The sequence below is a fragment of the Rana temporaria genome, chromosome 6 (genome assembly GCF_905171775.1).
Source record: "Rana temporaria chromosome 6, aRanTem1.1, whole genome shotgun sequence".
Classification (NCBI taxonomy): Eukaryota; Metazoa; Chordata; class Amphibia; order Anura; family Ranidae; genus Rana; species Rana temporaria.
In genome coordinates, this window is record NC_053494.1 from 164,035,644 (window position 1) to 164,055,153 (window position 19,510).

The 19,510-nt window shown below is 39.9% G+C and overlaps 1 protein-coding gene across 2 annotated transcripts in view; it reads left to right on the forward strand.

Annotated features, from left to right (window-relative positions):
- OLA1 (Obg like ATPase 1) overlaps window positions 1–19,510 on the forward strand; it is a 254,617-nt gene that overhangs the window by 146,328 nt on the left and 88,779 nt on the right. For both annotated transcript variants that reach the window (XM_040357724.1, XM_040357723.1), the window contains exon 7: window positions 871–968. In XM_040357724.1, coding sequence (XP_040213658.1) covers window positions 871–968 — 98 coding nt within the window. The remainder of the gene's footprint in view (window positions 1–870; window positions 969–19,510) is intronic.

A 19,510-nucleotide genomic window follows, 5' to 3' on the forward strand; every position in this document is an offset into this window, starting at 1 on the left:
GAGCTTTAACAAAGCCTGTCCAAAGCCTTATTTTAAAGCAAGTGTAAACTAGCCATTAATGTGTGTTGAAGCTGAAGCAAGAGTAACTGAGCCTTTTTAAGTTCTCTTGAGTGATTTTTCTTTGAAAAGCTATTTCAGGCAAAGCTAACTTCTCCATTTTGGGTATAGAGTACAGAAGTCAAGATCCTGTTGGACTTGCTTTTTTTTTTTGAGCCACTGGCAGAGAGATCCCCCACACCCACCCTTAAAATACCAGAGACTTACTATGTTTGTCCATAGTTACATATAATGATTGGGTTGGGGCCTAACTTATTTTTTTCAATCCAAAATGTATAGTAGAAACAACATTTATTTTAAGTTTAGATTATTTTTGCCCTTTATAAATAGCTGTAAGGGCACTTAACAAACTAATTCTAGCATTGCCCTGAAGGAAAAGTTCTGCTTTATGTCCTCCTCCCCCTCCTTTCCATTTTTCTCATTCATTTTGGAGGGGGGACGGGTAGAAGTGGGTACCTGGTTTTGACATGCACCCACTCCCAGAGTGCGATTCCTCCACCCCCGAACCTGGCCTGTAAGCTTCTGGGACATGGCAGAAAGCTGTGGGCCATTCACAAAGCACAGCGACTGCCCACAGTAAACCTGACGGTGCTGGTGACCCAAATGCTGATGAAGAATTGGCTTGTGTGAAGATGGTGCTGGACTCCTTGATAGGCGAGTGTTTTTATTAAGTCAGCAGCTACAGTATTTGTATTTGCTGACTTTATTTTTTTTCAAACCGGCGAAGAACTGCTTTAAATCTTTGTTTATGGATATGGTGGCACGTGAGACTTTTTTCATAGTGTGTTTTTTTTGTGTGTTTTTTCCCTCTAGATTGACGTGCTAAATAAATACTTATTCCTGACCTCCAAGCCAATGACCTTTCTAGTCAACCTCTCTGAAAAAGACTACATCCGCAAGAAAAACAAGTGGTGAGTCGTTATAGGACAGTATTATTCTGTCTGACACTTGTGTAAGAAAATCACACAGACAATGTTTCACAAACATGAAACGACCAGGTAACACATAATATACCCAGCTATTAGGCTGTCTCTCTCAGCTTCAGATTGAACTAATACAACTAGTTTTCACTGCTCTGCCAGGGCATGTACTTTGGGGATATTAAAATGGTGACAGTGATGGAAATACCTAGTGACTGCTATTTTAAATGCTGCCATTTATCACTTTTTATTGAGACACACTCAGAGGAGCTACATCACCTCAAAACATAAATGCTGCTTTTAAGAGTGCCTTCTGGGGAGGGAGCTGCTATTAAATGAACATATAGGGTCTCACCAGGTACCTCTTGATCTGGCATTTATTGAAGGCCCCAGTGGATGTATGCTGTTCTCAGCACATTGTACAGACACTAAAGAATATTGTGTGCGTTAAACGAAATTTGCCTTCTTTAAAGATCAGCACAGCGATCATGTTTGTATGGATGGGTTGAGGAGAGTGGTGGCTAATTGAATGTTGGAGCGTGTTTTCTGTTACAGTAAAGACATTCACTAAGCAGCCAATCAGATTCTTTTTTTTCTAGAGAGCATTTTGTTGCTATAGACAACACTTGCGCTAATTTATCAAGCGTGGAATCAAGATATAAAGTCATTACCCCCTTGTGTTCCTGTTTTTTGCATTATGATTTGAAATTTGATTGTATGAGGTTTCTCAAATAACCCAAAAGTGTAAATTGTTTGCACACCAATTTTGTGTAGAAAGCATAACACATCTGGTTTTAGTTACAGAAAGGCTCATTATCCAGGAAAGTCATAGCTTCTAATACCCCTCTCACATGGGCATTCTGATCAGGTCCACCTGTTTTTCAGACAGACCCGATCTGATGTTTTATTGAGTCCTATGGACAGGCGGATGTAAATGCAATTGTGTTTGTTTACACCCACTTTAATACAGGTATGTCCAGGTTTGGGGAAAAAAATGGAAACTGACCTTGATGTAAATAACAGGGGAGTCCGTTTTACACCCAACCCCTTATAGAGCTGACGGGGGTCTGCCAGGCAGAAAGTCAGCAGGCACAGATGTGAAAACATTGACATCCATACCGTTTGGCTTCTGCTCACACATTCGCTACTCATCAGAGCTCCTTGTGAAATGACCCCAGAGTTTATGTAAAAGACCAATACTTCCATCATATTTTAAGGCAGGGATTGGATTAAAGTGTAAATATGAGCAAAAAAAAAAGGCATATACAGTATGTTGCGGTCTGTCACTAGCAATAAAACACAGCTGCAGCATTGCTTTATTACATGTTGATCCTGCCGGTAGACCTGCCATGCAGAATTTTTACCTATAGGTAAGCATATAATAAGGCTTACCTATTGGTACTGTATATATCTCCTAAACGTGAACCATTTAGGAGATATTTACTGTATATGTAGCCAGTCACGTCACCAGCGTATGTGTTTTGAAGGAATGGCCACCTGGTCCGTTCCTTCACAGTCCTGTGCCATAAACGGTGGCTCCCGCGTGAATGCGCAGAAGTGACTTTTCTCACGGTCCCGGACTCTCACAAAGTCGGAGTCCACAAACTCGGAAGGAAGACGGGAGCGCCTGGATCGGGCAAATGCGTGGTATTGGTACCGATACTAGTATCGGTATCAGGACAACCCTAATCCTAAGAATGTCTAATCTGTAATTTGATGCCTTTTGGAGATTTTTCCATCTTTCCTTGGCTTCGTTATGCACAATAATACAAATTTTTACCTGGGGTGCCCAAACTTTCGATCCCCACTGTAGAGGAAATAATTGGTATCGTAAAATGATGCATGTCTTTCATTAACATGGTCACCCTGTTATGCATACGGCCAATATTAGAAAACACTTCTTGTGATCTGACATTTTTTGCTTGTATTTTCTTCACATGATCCTTTAGCATGTCTATATTTCCATCTTAAAGTGGTTGTAAACCCTCAAATATACCTAGTAAACTGACCGGCCACAAGTGATACACAGAGATGAAACAAATCCTCCTACATAAGTTCTACCTGTTTATATACAGCTGTTTTTTCCCCTGCATCCGTTCAGACTGCAGAATTTACACATGAGATCACTCAACTCTGAAAAGCAGGGAGCAGAAGTTATATCAGTGAGGGGAGCTCTGAGAGCTGATTCGAGAAAGGGACTCCAACCCCCCCCCCCCCTTCTTCACACAGGAACAGATTTGTGACTGTCAATCAGCTGGGGATCCCTCCCCTGTCACCATTTTTCTGTGTTGGGAAGACTTTTCAGAAGTGACTCATGCTGATGGCAGAGGAACAAGGCAGCAGACAGAAATTACATTTAGTGCTCTGGATTGAGACAAGTGCACACTATAGAGGGATATGCTTTGTTCACATTTCATTACTAAGGTTTACAACCACTTATAAGTCGGTGAAACGATTATGCTTTGGCATTGCCTGTTACTGGAATGACTGTTTTTATTCCCGGTGCTTTAGCATGTGTGTCTTGCTATTGTATGATTTTAAGAGATGAGGTCGGTACTGCTTATGTTATAATTTTTTTTCACAAATAATCATCAAGCCCGTTAAACTGGAAGTTCAGCTAAAACCTAATGCTAAATTTACTCTGAGCCACACTCTAAACCTAATCTATCCAGCTCTGTAAAGAAGAGATCTCTATACTTGCCTATTCTGTAGCCGCTACGCTCTGGTACCACGCTGAACCGTCAGCGGTGGCTTTAGTGTTTTGGAGTGTGCAGGAGAGGCAGCCTACAAGGGAAGACCCATAGTAAGTCTATGGGTGACGTCACTTCCCAGGAATTTCACAGCCATTGTCTGCTCTCTACACAATAGCTGCTACTGGAGAAAGGGGCAAGTATAGCGTTTTTGTTCTTTACAGGGATAGATAGATTTAGGTTTAGAATTGTCTTATGCTTTTGTGAAACCAAAGCTTTTTTTCATGAAATCTCAAGTTCTGTTTTTCTGTGTTACATTGAGGTTACATGTGGCCAGTTTCGATGTAAATAGTGGGAGTAATAGTTTATGTAAAATAACGCTTATGTTATTTTTTTCTGTTCCTTTAAAGCATTAGGTATTTTTTTTATCTATTTGAACTACAGAGAAGTCTGGGCTATTAAAGGTGTACTGGACATCTGCTTTAAAGTAGTTTGTGTGTTTCAATTTACTACAGCTGTTTGTAGCCATAAACTACTGCAGGTTTTTTTTTTTTTTTTTACTGCCCGATTGTACCTGGACAAGAGCTGCAATTGTCAGGGATTTAAATAGAGAAAAAACATGTGGAACGATGATCAAAATCTGTGCGACTCTGTAGGGCACATGTCAGTATTACTAAATCGGTTAGTGTGGAAAAGTACGTTCTTGCCTTGAATTACATGAAGCAAAAGAAATGATCACAGGGTCTCTGACTACAGATGAAAACGTTGTGGGTGCTTACCACTATTTGGCTCCATTCACACTTGTACAACTTTAGACACATAAGGTCGCATTACAAGTCGCAGCTCATTGTTTTCAGTGGCACCTGTTTAGATAGTGGCACCTGAAAAAGAGCTACATTTATAAAGGTTTAAGAGGTGGGGTGGATGGGGGGGAGGGTTGGGAGGAGGGGATTGGGGGTGGGGTTGAGGTAAGATGAAAGTGTGTAGAGGCCCAATTAGAAATCAATAGATGCATGGTTTCAAAAAAGGGTGTATTGTATTTTCCTTATGTAATTCTATATTTTTGTATCCATATACTTTTGATAAAATACAAAAAATAAAAGATAGGTGCGACTTTGAAAAGGTGACTTCACCACTTTGATGCACCAGAGAATGTAAAGTCTGATCAAAGTCGCACTGGAAATGGTGTGACTTTGGAGTTGCGCAGGTGTGAATGGAGCCAAAGAGGCTGCAGACAGGCTATTCTTTTCAGTCAGGCAAGGTACAACCATGAATGAAATCTGTATTTTAGTAAGACTTCCTTATGTGCATATATAATTGCAAACTATACATGGAAACAAGATTTTGAAAACATTAAAGCGGTTGTAAACCATGGCTGGTTTGAAAATAAAACAAAAAACGTAAGACAATGGCATAATGTGCTAGTATGCATTGCATACTAGGACATTAAGAAATGCATGCCTGATAATAAAGCCCCCCAGCACTGCGCTGAGAGGGCTGACAATTTCCCCCGGTCTTTTCTTTCTTCCGGATTTGCGTGATGACGTCACTGGGGACCAAGGTATGCCAAACCTTCAGAGCGCATATGCCAGTGATGTCACTGGCTGCACCCAGGGTGAATATCTACCATCAGGTAAGCCTTATTATAGGCTTACCTGTAGATAAAAATCACAAAGTTGGCTTTACTACCGCTTTAAAGCTGGCTTGTCAGTAAGGATGAACTCCAGCGCGTTCGCATAGTACACATGCAGAGCCCGTTAGGAAGTCTGCACAGTGCTGCGCTAATCACAGCCAGGGAGACATATTCCCGATGCTCGGCTGCAGAGATCGGGAAATGTCTCCCTGGCTGTGATTAGCGCAGCGCTGTGCAGACTTCCTGGCAGGCTCTGCACGTGTACTATGCGAACACGCTGGAGCTCATCCTTACTTGTCAATAAGGCTCATACTTTACACGTTCATATGAAAGTTAGTGGAAAAAGTTTCTATTGCTTGCCATGAATCAAAAAACTGGTGATCCTGTAACCTAAATAAGGGTCCTTTCAGACATGCCGATCCCACTGAACTGGCAAATGACAGGGCGGTCCCCACACACTGTGCAGGGACCGCCCTGTCAGATCGCCGCTCTCCCCTATGGGGGGATCGGATGAACACGGACCGTCTGTCTGTGTTTACCCGATTCGCTCTGCAGATGGATGGAAAAATAGGATTTTACTCCGTCTGCAGAATCAGACCACAGCGGGGACGGATGATATCGGGTGTCAGCGGATGTTCATCTGCTGACACCCGCTATCCCATAGGGATACATGTATGTCCCTTTTTTATCTGTAAAACGGATGGATGAAAAAGCGTCCATACGGTCCGCATGTGTGAAAGGGCCCTTAGAGTGTTCACTGCTTTCAAAATGACAGACCTGCAGTGGGGTAAGAGAATCCGATCTGCAGAAAGCAGAACCTGCATATGTAATAAACAAATTGGATAACCCCATTTTCATGTATAATTGCAAATTTTATATAGAAACAAGGCTTCAAAAATATACTATTAGCCAGATGCATATCTAAAAAAAAAAAAAAAAAATAAACAAAAAATTATAATTACCATTTAGCACACACTGACCAGAACATTTTTAAATCGATCACGTTCACGTGTATCCTGAAAAATACAATCAGAATACTAGAGTTTCCCTTCAAAGGAATAGTAAAGAGTTGCTATGCAGAGGGTTTTATGCGGCCACTTGGCTACAATTGTCACATTTCTGGAAGCCTATACACTGCCTACTAGCCAAAGATCTAATTATGCAGCTAGGCCAGAAGGCCTAATGACTTTTGTTGAGTCCATCCAGCTCTGTAAAATTCTACTGGTCCAGTGACCGCCTTAATGGATAAAAATGTACTCTAGATATGCAGTGTACATATAAATAAAGGTAATTAGAAATCGTTGTGTTCTGAGGCTATATAGAGGAGACATTGGAATACATTTTAATGTATCCAAAAATAAATGGGTCAGGTCAGTGTTGAAATAATTTGTTGTACTTTTTACATTTTATGGCTAATGTTATCAATTAAAACTGGAATATCTTTGTTGCCCTTAACCAGAGATATTTTTTTGGTAATTCTGTGTTAACATCATGCACTTCTCTGCTCTTGTTCTGTGTCCTGTGGGACATGTTAGGGATAATGTGATGACTAAAAGTGCAGTGCACAGTACTTGCAGATAAACAGAATGTGATTTTCTGTACATTTGCTTTCTTCATTATTGACAGGATATAAATAATTTCATATAAAAATATGCCAGCATGTGAAGCTTTTCACATGTCTTACTGGCTCGTTTTTTGTTTGTTTTTAAACTTGCTAACAGAACTCCGTAGCTCAAGTTGAAATTCACTCAAGTGAATGAGTCAGAACAGTGAGTCATCTCTTCCTAGTATAGTAGTATCTTCAAGGTATAGGAATGGTTTCCCGGCATGGGAAATGCATTTATATGATGCATACAATCGATGTTTTTAATTTTGCACATGTACGAAAATCAGCCAATAAGTTCCAGCTTCAGTTGGCAATATTTATCTATGAAAGATGTTTTATATCTTTCTTAAAGCATATGTAAAGCCAAGGCTCTCATATTTGTCCTGCTGACCACTGCCACTGGGAAGGAGAGAGAGGGAAGGTCTGAAATTTTACGTTGCAGCAGAACAGCAATTTAGTACATTTTCCAGTTGGGACACTTGTTCCTTTGACAACTGTTTAAAAGGGGAATTCCCTCATTTATTTTTTAACCCCTTCCCTACCGGCGCATTGTAAAATGACCCGGCGGCCGCAGAAAAAAAAACATCACTTGCATGCTCAGGAGAGGAATGTTTGTGCACGAGGCCTTACTCATCCTGCTGTTTGTCTAGGACGGAAAGTGGAAGGAAATCGCAATACAGGAGAAAACAAAATATCGGGGCTTTTATCGATTACCTACTGTTTCCAAAATTTAAAAAAATGCTTTTAGAGTTAGATTTTTTTCTTTTCTCTTTCAAGAATTCAATGAAGTCGCCTGACTGGGAGTGCAGGGTCAGATCACGATGTAACGTGTATGCAGTGACAGATGGCAGAACCTTAGGGAGCAGTGTGTATACATGGAAACTGATGGATTTTCTATTAAGTAGAATGGATAAAATTGGGAATCCAGGTGTGAGAAAGTGACAACTTCATTATGGCTTCCTGGAAGGGGAAAAACTACAGTGGGAAGTCTGTCTTTGGACTATCCAAGAGACAAAGGAAAGCTGGCCTGTGTATCAGTACCCAATTAGTGCCTTACAAAGCTGAACTATCTCTTTTGGGTGTGTTTGTCCCTTGAGAAGTTCTTTGTGTGGACTGAAACAACTTTCAAATGTTTGCAAGCTGATTAGTAAATAAACCCCCCAATATTCTCAGTGTTGTAGCTGCTGATAAAACCTCGTTCAAAATCAGAGGACTGAGGCAAGTAGAAAACCTTGTGTATTTTTGGCACAAAAACGTTGTGGTCTTTTCATGGTTAAACTATAAAGTTACCCAAATCAATGCAAATGCTGACCCAAATATCTGATTCTTCTTCAAATCCACCCACAGGATTTCCATCACACTGTAGTTCGTTAACTTTAGTTAGGTGCACATGGTTTCAATTCTACGTTAGGAAAAAAAAATTGCATTTCCATACAATATCAAAGAGCAAGAGTGCTTTAAGCCGAAGAAAAAAAATAAACATTCAGACATAGAAAGCCAAAACAATAATTAATATCACATGGCTTTGCCCTATAAATTATTAGAAAAGGTTATATGATAAGTTGTGCAACTTAAATAGACCCAGATAATGCTGGAATGTTTGCAATTGTTAAAGTTAAGGCTTTATGCTAGTTTTGAAGTAGTAATCTATATTTAGGTTTAGTATTAAAATGTCACAGTGCATGTATAGTTATTTGAAGCTGCTGACACGTCTTATACACTTTGACAACTAGCATTTTTAGTTTTGCATGGGAGTATGATCCGTTTGCTTCTCATATCTTTCACAATCTCCTTTGGCGAGATTTCTCCACTGTAAGGGCTGATTCACACCAGTTGCCATCTTTAATGTACATCGAAAACACATGCACAATGTTTTCCATGTATTCCAATGTCCCTAAGTCACACTAGTGCAGTGCCTTCTAGTGCAGTCAAAAATCGAACATGCTGCATTTTTTCTGTATGGCATGCATCTGAAACACAGAAAAATGCATTGAAAACGCAGCAGAGCGCACATTTCTTGAATTAAGATGAAGAAAGAGGGTAAAAAAGCATTAAATGTGTGTAAATGTGCATACAGAAATTGTGGTGTGAACTAGCCCTTATGCCGCGTACACATGACCGTTTTTCATGACGAGAATTTTTTTTTTTTTAAATTGGTTGTGTGTAGGCTCCAGAGCATTTTTCTCGATGAGAAAAATGGGCATTAAAAATATAAAACCTGCTCTATTTTTTCTTGTTGTTTTTCTCGTCGTTGTTTTTCTCGTCGTTGTTTTTCTCGTCGTTGTTTTTCTCGTCGTTGTTTTTCTCGTCGTTGTTTTTCTCGTCGTTGTTTTTCTCGTCGTTGTTTTTCTCGTCGTTGTTTTTCTCTTTGTGAAAAATGGTCATGTGTAAGCTTTAACGACGGGGGGGGGGGGGGGGGAAACGCGCATGCTCAGAAGCAAGTAATGAGAAGGGAATTTTGCATAATCAGCACAAAGGGTGGCGCCATCCGAATGGAACTTCCTCTTTACAGTGCCGTCGTATGTGTTGTACGTCACTGCGCTTTGCTCGAGCATTTTTTATCACGATCGTGTGTATGCAAGGCAGGCTTGAGAGGAATCACGTCGAGAAAAACTTTTTTTCCATGACATGGATAACGGTCGTGTGTACGCGGCATTATTCTCAGCATGCTTCTGCCAATCTTTGAGTTTCTAAGGATTCCCTTGTTGTTTGGGTGTGTAATGCCTGATGAGTGAAACTGGGGATTCCAGTTCAGATCTCCCTGAGAAGACAGTCTCTTGCATTCTCACGTCTACCGACTATAGGATTGATTTACTAAAGGAGTAGAGTGCATGTTTACATTTTAAAATTAATATTTCAGAAAAACAAGGTACACATTCCGTTTTAATGCCCAATCATGTGCAGGGAAAATTGTACATTTTATTTTTTTTGTTTCAATAGTTTTTATTGGTATTTCAAATTTCATATACAAGCAGGTTGTACGTGTAAATATTTCAAACGAAAACATACAATATCGTTTTGTACATTTATTTTGATAACTGAAGTTTTTATTTTTGCCAGATACATTTGTGATTTTACTAGTTTGCTTGTGAACGGTGGTCAATTAGAATTCTTTGGAAAAGTTGTACTGTTATTTTATTGTTAATGGTATTTTATGCATGCACCTAAATCTGCCACGCTGCCAGTCACAAGTTTCATAACAAGACTTATAGCCCTTGGTATGAGATTCCAGAGCAAAGTCACTTGTATGTACTGTTTTTTTTGTTTGTTTTTTTAGAACACATTTTATCAAACCTTCATCAATTGTTCAGTCTTGCCATTTAGGCCTCATGCATACTGGGTGTTTAGCCCCGATGCATGCGGTTTTGGTTTTCAGCTACAGCTGGAGAGCACAAGCTCACCGTTCAGCCCTGCTGATGGCAGGTTGTCATACTCTGAGGATCTGGTGGCTGCTCCTGCTGGAAGGGGCCGCTAGGCAGTGAATCTAGCAGTGTGTACTTTTTAGGGTAGTATGCTCCCAAGGTCAAATATGCAAAACACAAGCAGTCTGCATTCTGGTCATTTGCTCCATGGGCCTACTGAAGAATGCTGTTTTCCCAGGTAGGAGAGTGCACACCTTTTGTGTATTGCGTTTCATTGCTCAGAATGGACAGTGTACACACAAGGAGAAAGGGGGAGCAGGAGAGTGGCTTATCACCTGGCTATTGCTTTCTGTGATCTTAAGTGCCATTTTGGGGCATGCAGGCATAGGTGGCTTCATGGGATCCTGTTAGGGGATGGAGCCACCTGAAAACAGGACCCAGAGAAATAAGAATTTGGGGAGAGAGGATGTAAAGCAAACAGGTGCTTGCAAAGGAAACCACACAGCAGCAGTCATAAGCGCTGAGGTCTGCAGCATTAAATTGTTTTTACATGTGTTGGGTTACTAACTTTTTCTTAAAATAAAAAAAAAGACTGCCTAGGGCAGATAAAGTCTAAAACATTTTTTTATTGTACATGTTTTTATACTACGTGTGTTTTGTATAATGCATACATACCTTTTTTTGCTTCTACCTTAAGTTTATTATTGAAGTCTAGTTGGTGTGGGTTACTGTACTTTGTCTGTCTGTCTATATTTTGAGCCAGATCTGCCTTTAAATGAAAAATCTCTGTTTTTTGCTCTTGTGCATGAGTGTCACACCTGTGTTGGGATGATTACAGGAGGGACTATATTTGTTCCTAATGGTGCAGTAAATGCCATTCCCAGAGCCTCATGGCAGACAGTCTACTCAGAAGACGCCAGTATACCATTACCTGTCTCCAGGCACCTTTTTCCATTCAGAGACCACTAATAATGGTCACACTCTTTCTTCCTAATCATTGCCAAGCTTCTTGCCCCTGAACAGAGACGGTACATTAACGCGCATAAGAAAACTCCAATGTTCCTAGGTGTGTTGTTGATATAATGTATGTGCCTACTCTATGCATGGTGAATTACCTCCTTTTTAAATGCACTTATTTAATTTTGAACTCTGGTGGACGTTTGTGAAATTGTCGTACTAAGATCAAAGACTGTGCAGTTGAGTGATGTTCGTAACCATTTTCGGCACAGTTTTGGCCACCTGCTGTTGCTATTTTCCCTCCAGCTAACCATTGAGCACCCCCTGCGCATCTCTGCTCGTAAAACATGATTGAGGAAGTATTTCAGATCTATTTATGAGTCTGTAGCAGGGCATGATGGGACGAGGCCTTCATGAGTCACATATACAACCTTGGTATATTCAGTCAGGCTATCTAACCCTGTGCAAACTGTTGGTGTTATATACATCCTGTATAATAATAATAATAATATTGTACGCACCTGGGTTTTAGGGCTCTCCTTCTAAATCTGACTATACTTTATAAACAGTCTTGTTCATTCAATGTTGGTTAAGTTTTGGAAGGTACCCTTGGTTTAACACTGTCTGGGCAGTTTTTTTTTTCTCTCATCTGAACCTTTTCTAATGTAATATGCAATTACTAACCTTTTCTTCTGAAAATTCCAGTTGCCTGTTTGTCATGCTGAGCCAGTATTTTCACACTTTAAGGATGATTTACTAAAACTGTCAGTGCAAAATCTGGTGCAGCTGTGCATGTTGGCCAATCAGCTTCTAACTTGAGCTTCTTCAATTAAGCTTTGTAGGAAAAACTGGAAGCTGATTGGTTGGGACTGTAGGCCACACATATTCCCGATAAAACATTACTCCAGGTACAATCAAAATAAATATACTGACCCAAGTTTGGCAAATAATGGCCGCGGCATTTTTTATTGGTTTAAACACAATAAATTAAATCAACCATATAAACTTTTTTTTTTACTCAACATCAAACATCATATTTTAATGAAAACCAACCAACTGTGTAACTGCTTGGTTTTCGGAACTCAAGCAGCATTACCTCATTATATCATGAAATAACATGTCCCCCCTAGACATCCAGGGTGACACCGACCACATAAAATTGCCGCAACTGGGGAGGAGAGAGGGAGGGAGTTCTTCCACCGGTGGTTGCTGACAGCAAAAGAGGCAGATGCCCAGCCAATCCTTATAAAGCCTTCCTGGCTACCAGTACCTTCCGCTGTATCCCATTGGCTGGCTGTTGATCCCAAATTTAAAGCCACAGTACATAAATTTAAAACATCCTATACATCTTACTGCATACCTACAAACATTACATTTAAACCCTTAAACAACTTCACACATGTGGTAGCCACAATCCCACTTAAGTGGGCTCCTATTGTGCCCCCTTTCTTATTCTATGCAGAACTGCACCAGATTTTGCTTACTTCAGTTTTAGTAAATCAACCCCTTTGAGTCACCGACAAGCAATGCAGATCAGGAGTTTTTTGTCAGCGCCTCAGCCAAAGACAGCTAGGCAATGAAAATGTTCAGGAAGAGGTCAGCAGTGGCCACTTTCATATTTTTATCTGTATACTGTAGGCTTTCTAGAACGCAGGGCATTTTTGCCCACAGTTACTGCGCTAACCACATCTTTAATCATGAAAGTATTATTTGGACACCCCCCACAGGTTTATGTTGGCTAAATACAAACATGACACATAAATCATGTTTACAAATGTAAACCGTGCAGCAAATGTGTAATTTTCAGTGGAGAAATGGAAAATTCATAGAAAATAATTATTTTCCTGTCTTTGTTCCATCTGTACATAATGTAGATTATATTGTACAATACATCAGAACAATAATAGAGGGTTGTACATCTGCCACATTCTTTTGGCTTTTGAGACATTAAGTGGCATAGCAGGAACACTTGAGAACATGGAAGGAACCACTTCAAAGTACCCCAACCATCCAATCTAGACCTCAGGATTAATCACCACAGCTCATACCCTAATATGGGGTTATGAAACGTTAGTAGTTGAAGTGACTTTGTAGAGCAAAGTTTTACTCAACTCTTGTAACTTTTCACTTCCTGCTTTATTACACTCAATGATTTGGTCTGATCCAAACAGATACAGTGATACCTCGGTTCACGAACTTAATTCGTGAACTGACTCTGGTCGCGAACCGAATTGGTCGCGAACCGAGGCACATTTTCCCATAGGGTTCAATGTAAATCCAGTTAATCCGTGCTGACCTTTTTTTGGGGATTTTTGAAGCACAAAAATATGAAACAAATTACAATACACATTAGTACAGTATAGTAATGTATAAAGAGAGGACACTAACCTTGCTTGAGATGACTTCTGGCATGGAGGAAGGCAGGTGGGAGGCAGTTATTGTTTGGAGGGAGAGTCCCCCTCCATAAGGACATCAGGGGGATCTCCTTCAGTGAACTGTACAATACAGCAAGGACAGTACTGTAGTACAGTACAGTACTGTATGTGCTAAAAAGCACACCAAAAATCAAAAAATCACTCAAAATGTTTGCAGAGTACTCACAGTACTTCTTTCTGTGTGTCTTCTTCTCTCCACGGTCTTCCTACAGAAAGTCACGACCATGTGACAGCCGGGAAATAGCATTAAAATGGCCGCGGCTCCTGTTCGTGAACCGAGGCGGAGTTCGTGAACCGGAGCATATTTTTATGAACTTTCCTGTTCGTGAACCGAGTTGTTCGTGAACAGAAGCGTTCGTGAACCGAGGTATCACTGTACTATAATTTATTCTTATGCCTAACAAATCCTATTAGTGTAACTTGCATATAGGTAATAACAAGGCTGCCATTGCTGGCCTTGCACTCTAACAATTCCAGTTGATTGGCTTATCACACTAATCCTATAACTTCCATACTTGTAGCCATGTAGTTCAGAAGTTCTGACTTTACTTTCTGCTTGCTTGTGCTGGGTCAATGGCTCAAAAGTACTCAAGTGAGTGACAACCAGGTAAGCTTCACTCTTAACCCATTCCCTGCCAGGCCCTGTGCTCTATTTTGTACACTCAGGTGGCCAGACCATTTTTGCAATTTTTCCTTTGCTTTTTTATTTTTCACTTATAGCTGTCAAAGTTTGTAAAAGACCCCCCAAACCATATATTTTCTGAAAGCACATGACCAGTAGAATATAAAGATGGTGCCACTGAGTTCTAAGGTCCCACGATATTTGCACAAATGTTTACCAAAGCAATACTTTTGCTAAAAATCCACAAAAATCATGATTAGCAGATAATTACATAGTACATTTTACAAAATTCCAACTAAATATAAAAGCTTAACCTGTATTGAGTTAATAAAAAACAAATATTTGTAACTTTGTAAATTTTAGCGAAATGGTGAAAATTGAACAGACGCAAAAATGGTTTTCATTTTTCCCTTATAGCTTTCAGAATTTTTGAACGACCCCCAAAACCATATATTTTCTGAAAGCATATGACCTCTAGAATAAAAATGTGCTACTGATTTTTTTTTTAGACCCTGCGGTATTTGCGCAAATGTTTATCAAAACGATATGTTTATAAAAAATACACTAAAACCATTATTGGCAGATAAAAACACAGCTAATTTTACGAAATTCCTGCTAAATCCCTACTAAATATAAAAGCTTACCCTGTATGGAGTTAAGAACTAATATTTAGATTGCGCCATTTTTGCAAAATGGTTAAAATCGAACGTAGGCAAAAATGTAACTACAAATTTCTCAAAAAATCAGGTGGTTTTCATTTTTCCCTTACAGTATTCAGAATTTTTGAAAGACCCCCAAACCATATATTTTCTGAAAGCAAAAGGACAAGTAGAATAAAAAGAAGGCGCATACAAATTGGAAAGTGTTTAGGCTTGACCTCATATTATTTGTTTTTTGTAAATCTGAAGGAAAGTTGTACAAGAAAATTGTATAATGTATGGCCAGCATTGTTTTAAAAAAGTGCGCAATCTTTTTGAAGAATCCTAGTAAAAAAAAAGGTGATTTTTTTTATTAAATTTTTCTGAGCTGATAGGTGTGTAGGGAGGACGACGGAATGTTTCTTGTATTCTTTGTGTTTTTTATGATGTCATGTTTTATTGTCCTTGTACCATCCATCCCATTCCTCAGCACTTTTGATGGACATGTCGCGAGAACATTTGGCGACCCTCAAAAATGGAATAATCACATTTTTAGCATTGAGGGTATTTTTTTCATATAGATCATTACCTTGTTAGCAGTAGTAGAAAAACATGTAACATTGCGCTTGATAGAAACAAGACTCAGCAGCTTGGCATTTCACCTTAGACAACTCTGTGGCATAATGATCTTCCTACTGCCAAATAAAAGTGTCAAACGGAATTGATTTCTACAATGTTATTGTGATTAAAAGCAATAAAATGTATTTTATTTCTTATTTTTAAAAACTTTGACCACACATTTTACAAACCGCAAAAAGCCTTTCTGTACACTTTAAGCATATCCTTGATACTGGGCTTAAGCTTTTACAGACTCTTCTTTCACATGAAAAATTCTATTTTAATTGAATCTAATCAATCAAATCTTTCTGTTTAGTTGAATAGAGTGGGGAATTGTTAGACCATCTGTTACGTTTTTTGTCCCTACTTGGACAACAATAAAAAATATCTAGAAGAGTTTTAACTTTTACCCATAAAAAAAATCGTTTGGTTTGGAAAGGTTCTGCACACAAAAATAAATAAAATAACAAAGATTTTAATTGAATGGTTACTCTGAAGGCCCAGTAAAGTGATTGTAAATGATCACCTTGTAAAACCAGCTATTCAGTTTAAAATAGGAATGAAAGGCAAAACATTTGTGTATAGATCTAAAAAACATACCGTATTTATCGGGGTATAGCGTGCTCCCGCCTATAGTGCGCACCCCTAAAGTTGCCCAAATTCCTGTGGAAAAAAGTTTTTTTGTACTTACAGTTTTGGTGTCTTGCGCGGCGTCCATCGGCGGCCTCTTGGGGTCCGGTGTCAGTCTGCTGCTTCGGGTGTCCTCTTCGTCGGGTCCGGCGTCCTTCTGCGGCGTCCTCCCCGCTCGTTTCCCGCGCCGAGTTTGAATACTGCACCGACATATACCGAGCGCAGTACACTCGTGTATCGTCGGGCAGGCTCGGCAACTCTCGCGCTGACGTCCTGTACGCTCAGGACGTCAGCGCGAGAGGCGCCGAGACTGCTCGAAGATACACGAGTGTACTGCGCTCGGTATATGCCGGCGCAGTATTCAAACTCGGCGCGGCAAAGCGGGTATCGGCGTATACCGCGCACCCACGATTTTGCCCTGATTTTCAGGGCAAAATAGTGCGCGGTATACGACGATAAATACGGTAAATACCGTTTTCCCCCTTTTTATAAGTGATCACATTCCCTCTGTTCTCAGCTGCATAAGAGCTGAGGGGAGGAGAAGCAGCAGTACACTGAACCTTTCAGTGAATGGCTGTGCAGCGGGGGCATGTCAGGACAAGTCTGATCATTGGAGGAGACTACACTGCGTTCCCCAGCATAGCTAGAGAACTGATCATGCTGTGCTCTTCTGCTTAGTGTGGTCAATTTTTAATAGGAAAGCAGAGACACTAGCAGGAACACCAGGGATTTCATACAACGGAAGCCATATAAAGAGAACAGGATACTTTCTTATAAGAGTACATGGTGCAGCAGGCACATATCAGGAATATGAAATGTTGGGGTAACAAATGCTTTAACTAGGGATGCACCGATATATCGGTGGCCGATACATATCGGCCATAAAATGGCTATTTCGGGTCCATGCCGAAACACAATAAAAATTGCCGATAATGACCGCCCTCCGTGGGCGGTACCATTTCGTATAGGAGGGGGCGCACTTATGATACGCAGCCGCGGCTGCCAGACCAGTACAGGACATACCCGTCCTGTGAGACACACACTGCTGTAAACAGTATCACACTTCTCTCCACAGAGAGGTCAGAGCGGAGAGCGAGCCTACTATTGGTGGAGAGCTGTTCCCGGGGCGGGGCTAGTGCGGGTCACTAGCTACACACATGCCGCTTCCTGCCTGTCCATCCTTCATATATTCCCAATGACCTGGTGCTTGTCTCCTCAACTGACTTCTCAAACGGTGGGGCTGTGACACTACACAGGGGGAGACATGGCTTGTCTGTTCAGGAGAGCAATAGCAGAACAGGTAAGAGCTGTGTCCTTCCCCCTATCTATACTGTATAACCTCACACTCCTTGTGTCTATACACAACAGGATACTCAGGGGCACAAAACAACAGTAAAGGAAACTGTTAGTAATGCAGTGAGACTGTCAGCTGCATGTTCTTATTTGTTGCTATTGTTGTAGCACCATCATCAGCAGTGCTGTACAAGCTCACAGATATACATATGGGGGAGAGCAAAACTGCTAATCATGTAAAATGCACCTTGAGGTTAGAGTCACCACCTATTTGCTTACAAGAGCATTTTATCTTTTTCACTTCATAAAAAAAAAAAGCGCAAAGATGCATATTTTCAACACCCTTTATATTGAATGTTATCACCCATCATAACACACCTTTATGACACACATCTTAACAGCTAAGTTCACATTTTCACAAAAAAAAATGAATAGATGAACAGATAAAAAAACGTTTGTGGAAAAAAACATCAATTGCAGCCACTGTGCCCATCACATGCAGCAACTGTGCCCATCACACGCAGCCACTGTGCCATTCAATGAAGCTAATTAAAATGTCTCATGTAATACATACAATTATTTAAAAAAAAAAATGAAATAGGGGGAAAAAAAGAAAAGTCATTTTCGGTTTCGCACTGTTTTTTTTTTTTTATTTCGGTTTCGGTTCTGAAATTTCCATTTCGGTGCACCCCTAGCTTTAACGCACCAGCACACAGTATTGTGAGTATATGCTGTACATTACAGTACTATGAAGTTGTTTTGATTTAAACGTCAATATTATTTGTATGTGCTGCAATGCATTGTAATGTGTTATAGTGCATCGTAATACACTGTCTTTTTTTCTTTTTTTTTTCTATTTATCACATTGGTGTGAACTCGACTTAAGGCCTTGTTCTTATGTTGGGCTATGCTGCCCAAATCTGCTGGTGTGAATGAATCCTGAATAACCTATATTTTCTTAAATGAAAATAAGGAAATCCTGCCAATCAGAGGAACAGTGTTCTGGATTTTGTAATTTCATTCTGAAATTGTTTGAAAAATACAGTACGTTTATGGTAAAGTAAAAACTGTTCTTTTGCTGCATATGTTTGTTTACCTGATAGGAAATGCAGATTTTCCTATGCTAGCAATAACAAAGAATGAACAGATATATGTTTCACTTTTACCATCCTGTGTATAAGGATATGTAAGGGATGTGAAAAAAATGTGTCCTGCATTTGTTTTATAGAGGTATAGTTAATTTTTTATTTTATTTTCCTTCAATAGCATTGTTTAGTGCAGCGACACATATTTTGCTTTACACACAGACCCTCTGAAGTTGGGAGCAATTGAACATGTCAATCATTACTTGTAATGAAGTGTACAGGGCTGGAACTGTCAAATTGGTACTTAATTAGAGGGTTCTGTTTCCATTCTGCTGCCCTGACTGAAGCTGTACGTCCCATTGCATCTGTCTTGCACGTCTGATGTCACTGCAACATCCTAAAAATTGTCGCCTGCTCCACTCAGTGTTTGCTTGGCTTTTTTTTGTCACTGTGTATTTGTCTGTAAAATATATTATAATAAACCTTTTTTTTTTTACCTAAGCCTAAATTCAATGGTATTTTTTTTTCATTGCTTAGACCTTATGCATATGAATTTATGGCCCAATATGCTGGATTTTTTTTCTGCCAAAATGTGGCTCTGTGTATGCTCATTTATGCGCATACAGCATTGAGCATAAATGCATTCTACTGGCCAGAATATTTGTTCTGGCCATTGGAATACATTTATGCTCATACGTGTGCAGATTATGCCTATAAGCTCTTCTCTGATTGCAGCTTTTTTTTTTTTTTTTTTTTTTTTATACCTCTAAAATTGTGCTCTTAAAACACTGATCTAAATGTCTTATGTGCACAGCCACATAGGATAACATGGAACTGCATTGAGAGGCTTAAAAAAGCTACCGTATATACTTGAGTATAAGCTGACCCGAGTATAAGCCAAGGCCCTAATTTTACCACAAAAAACTGGGAAAACTTATTGACTCGAGTACAAGCCTAGGGTGAG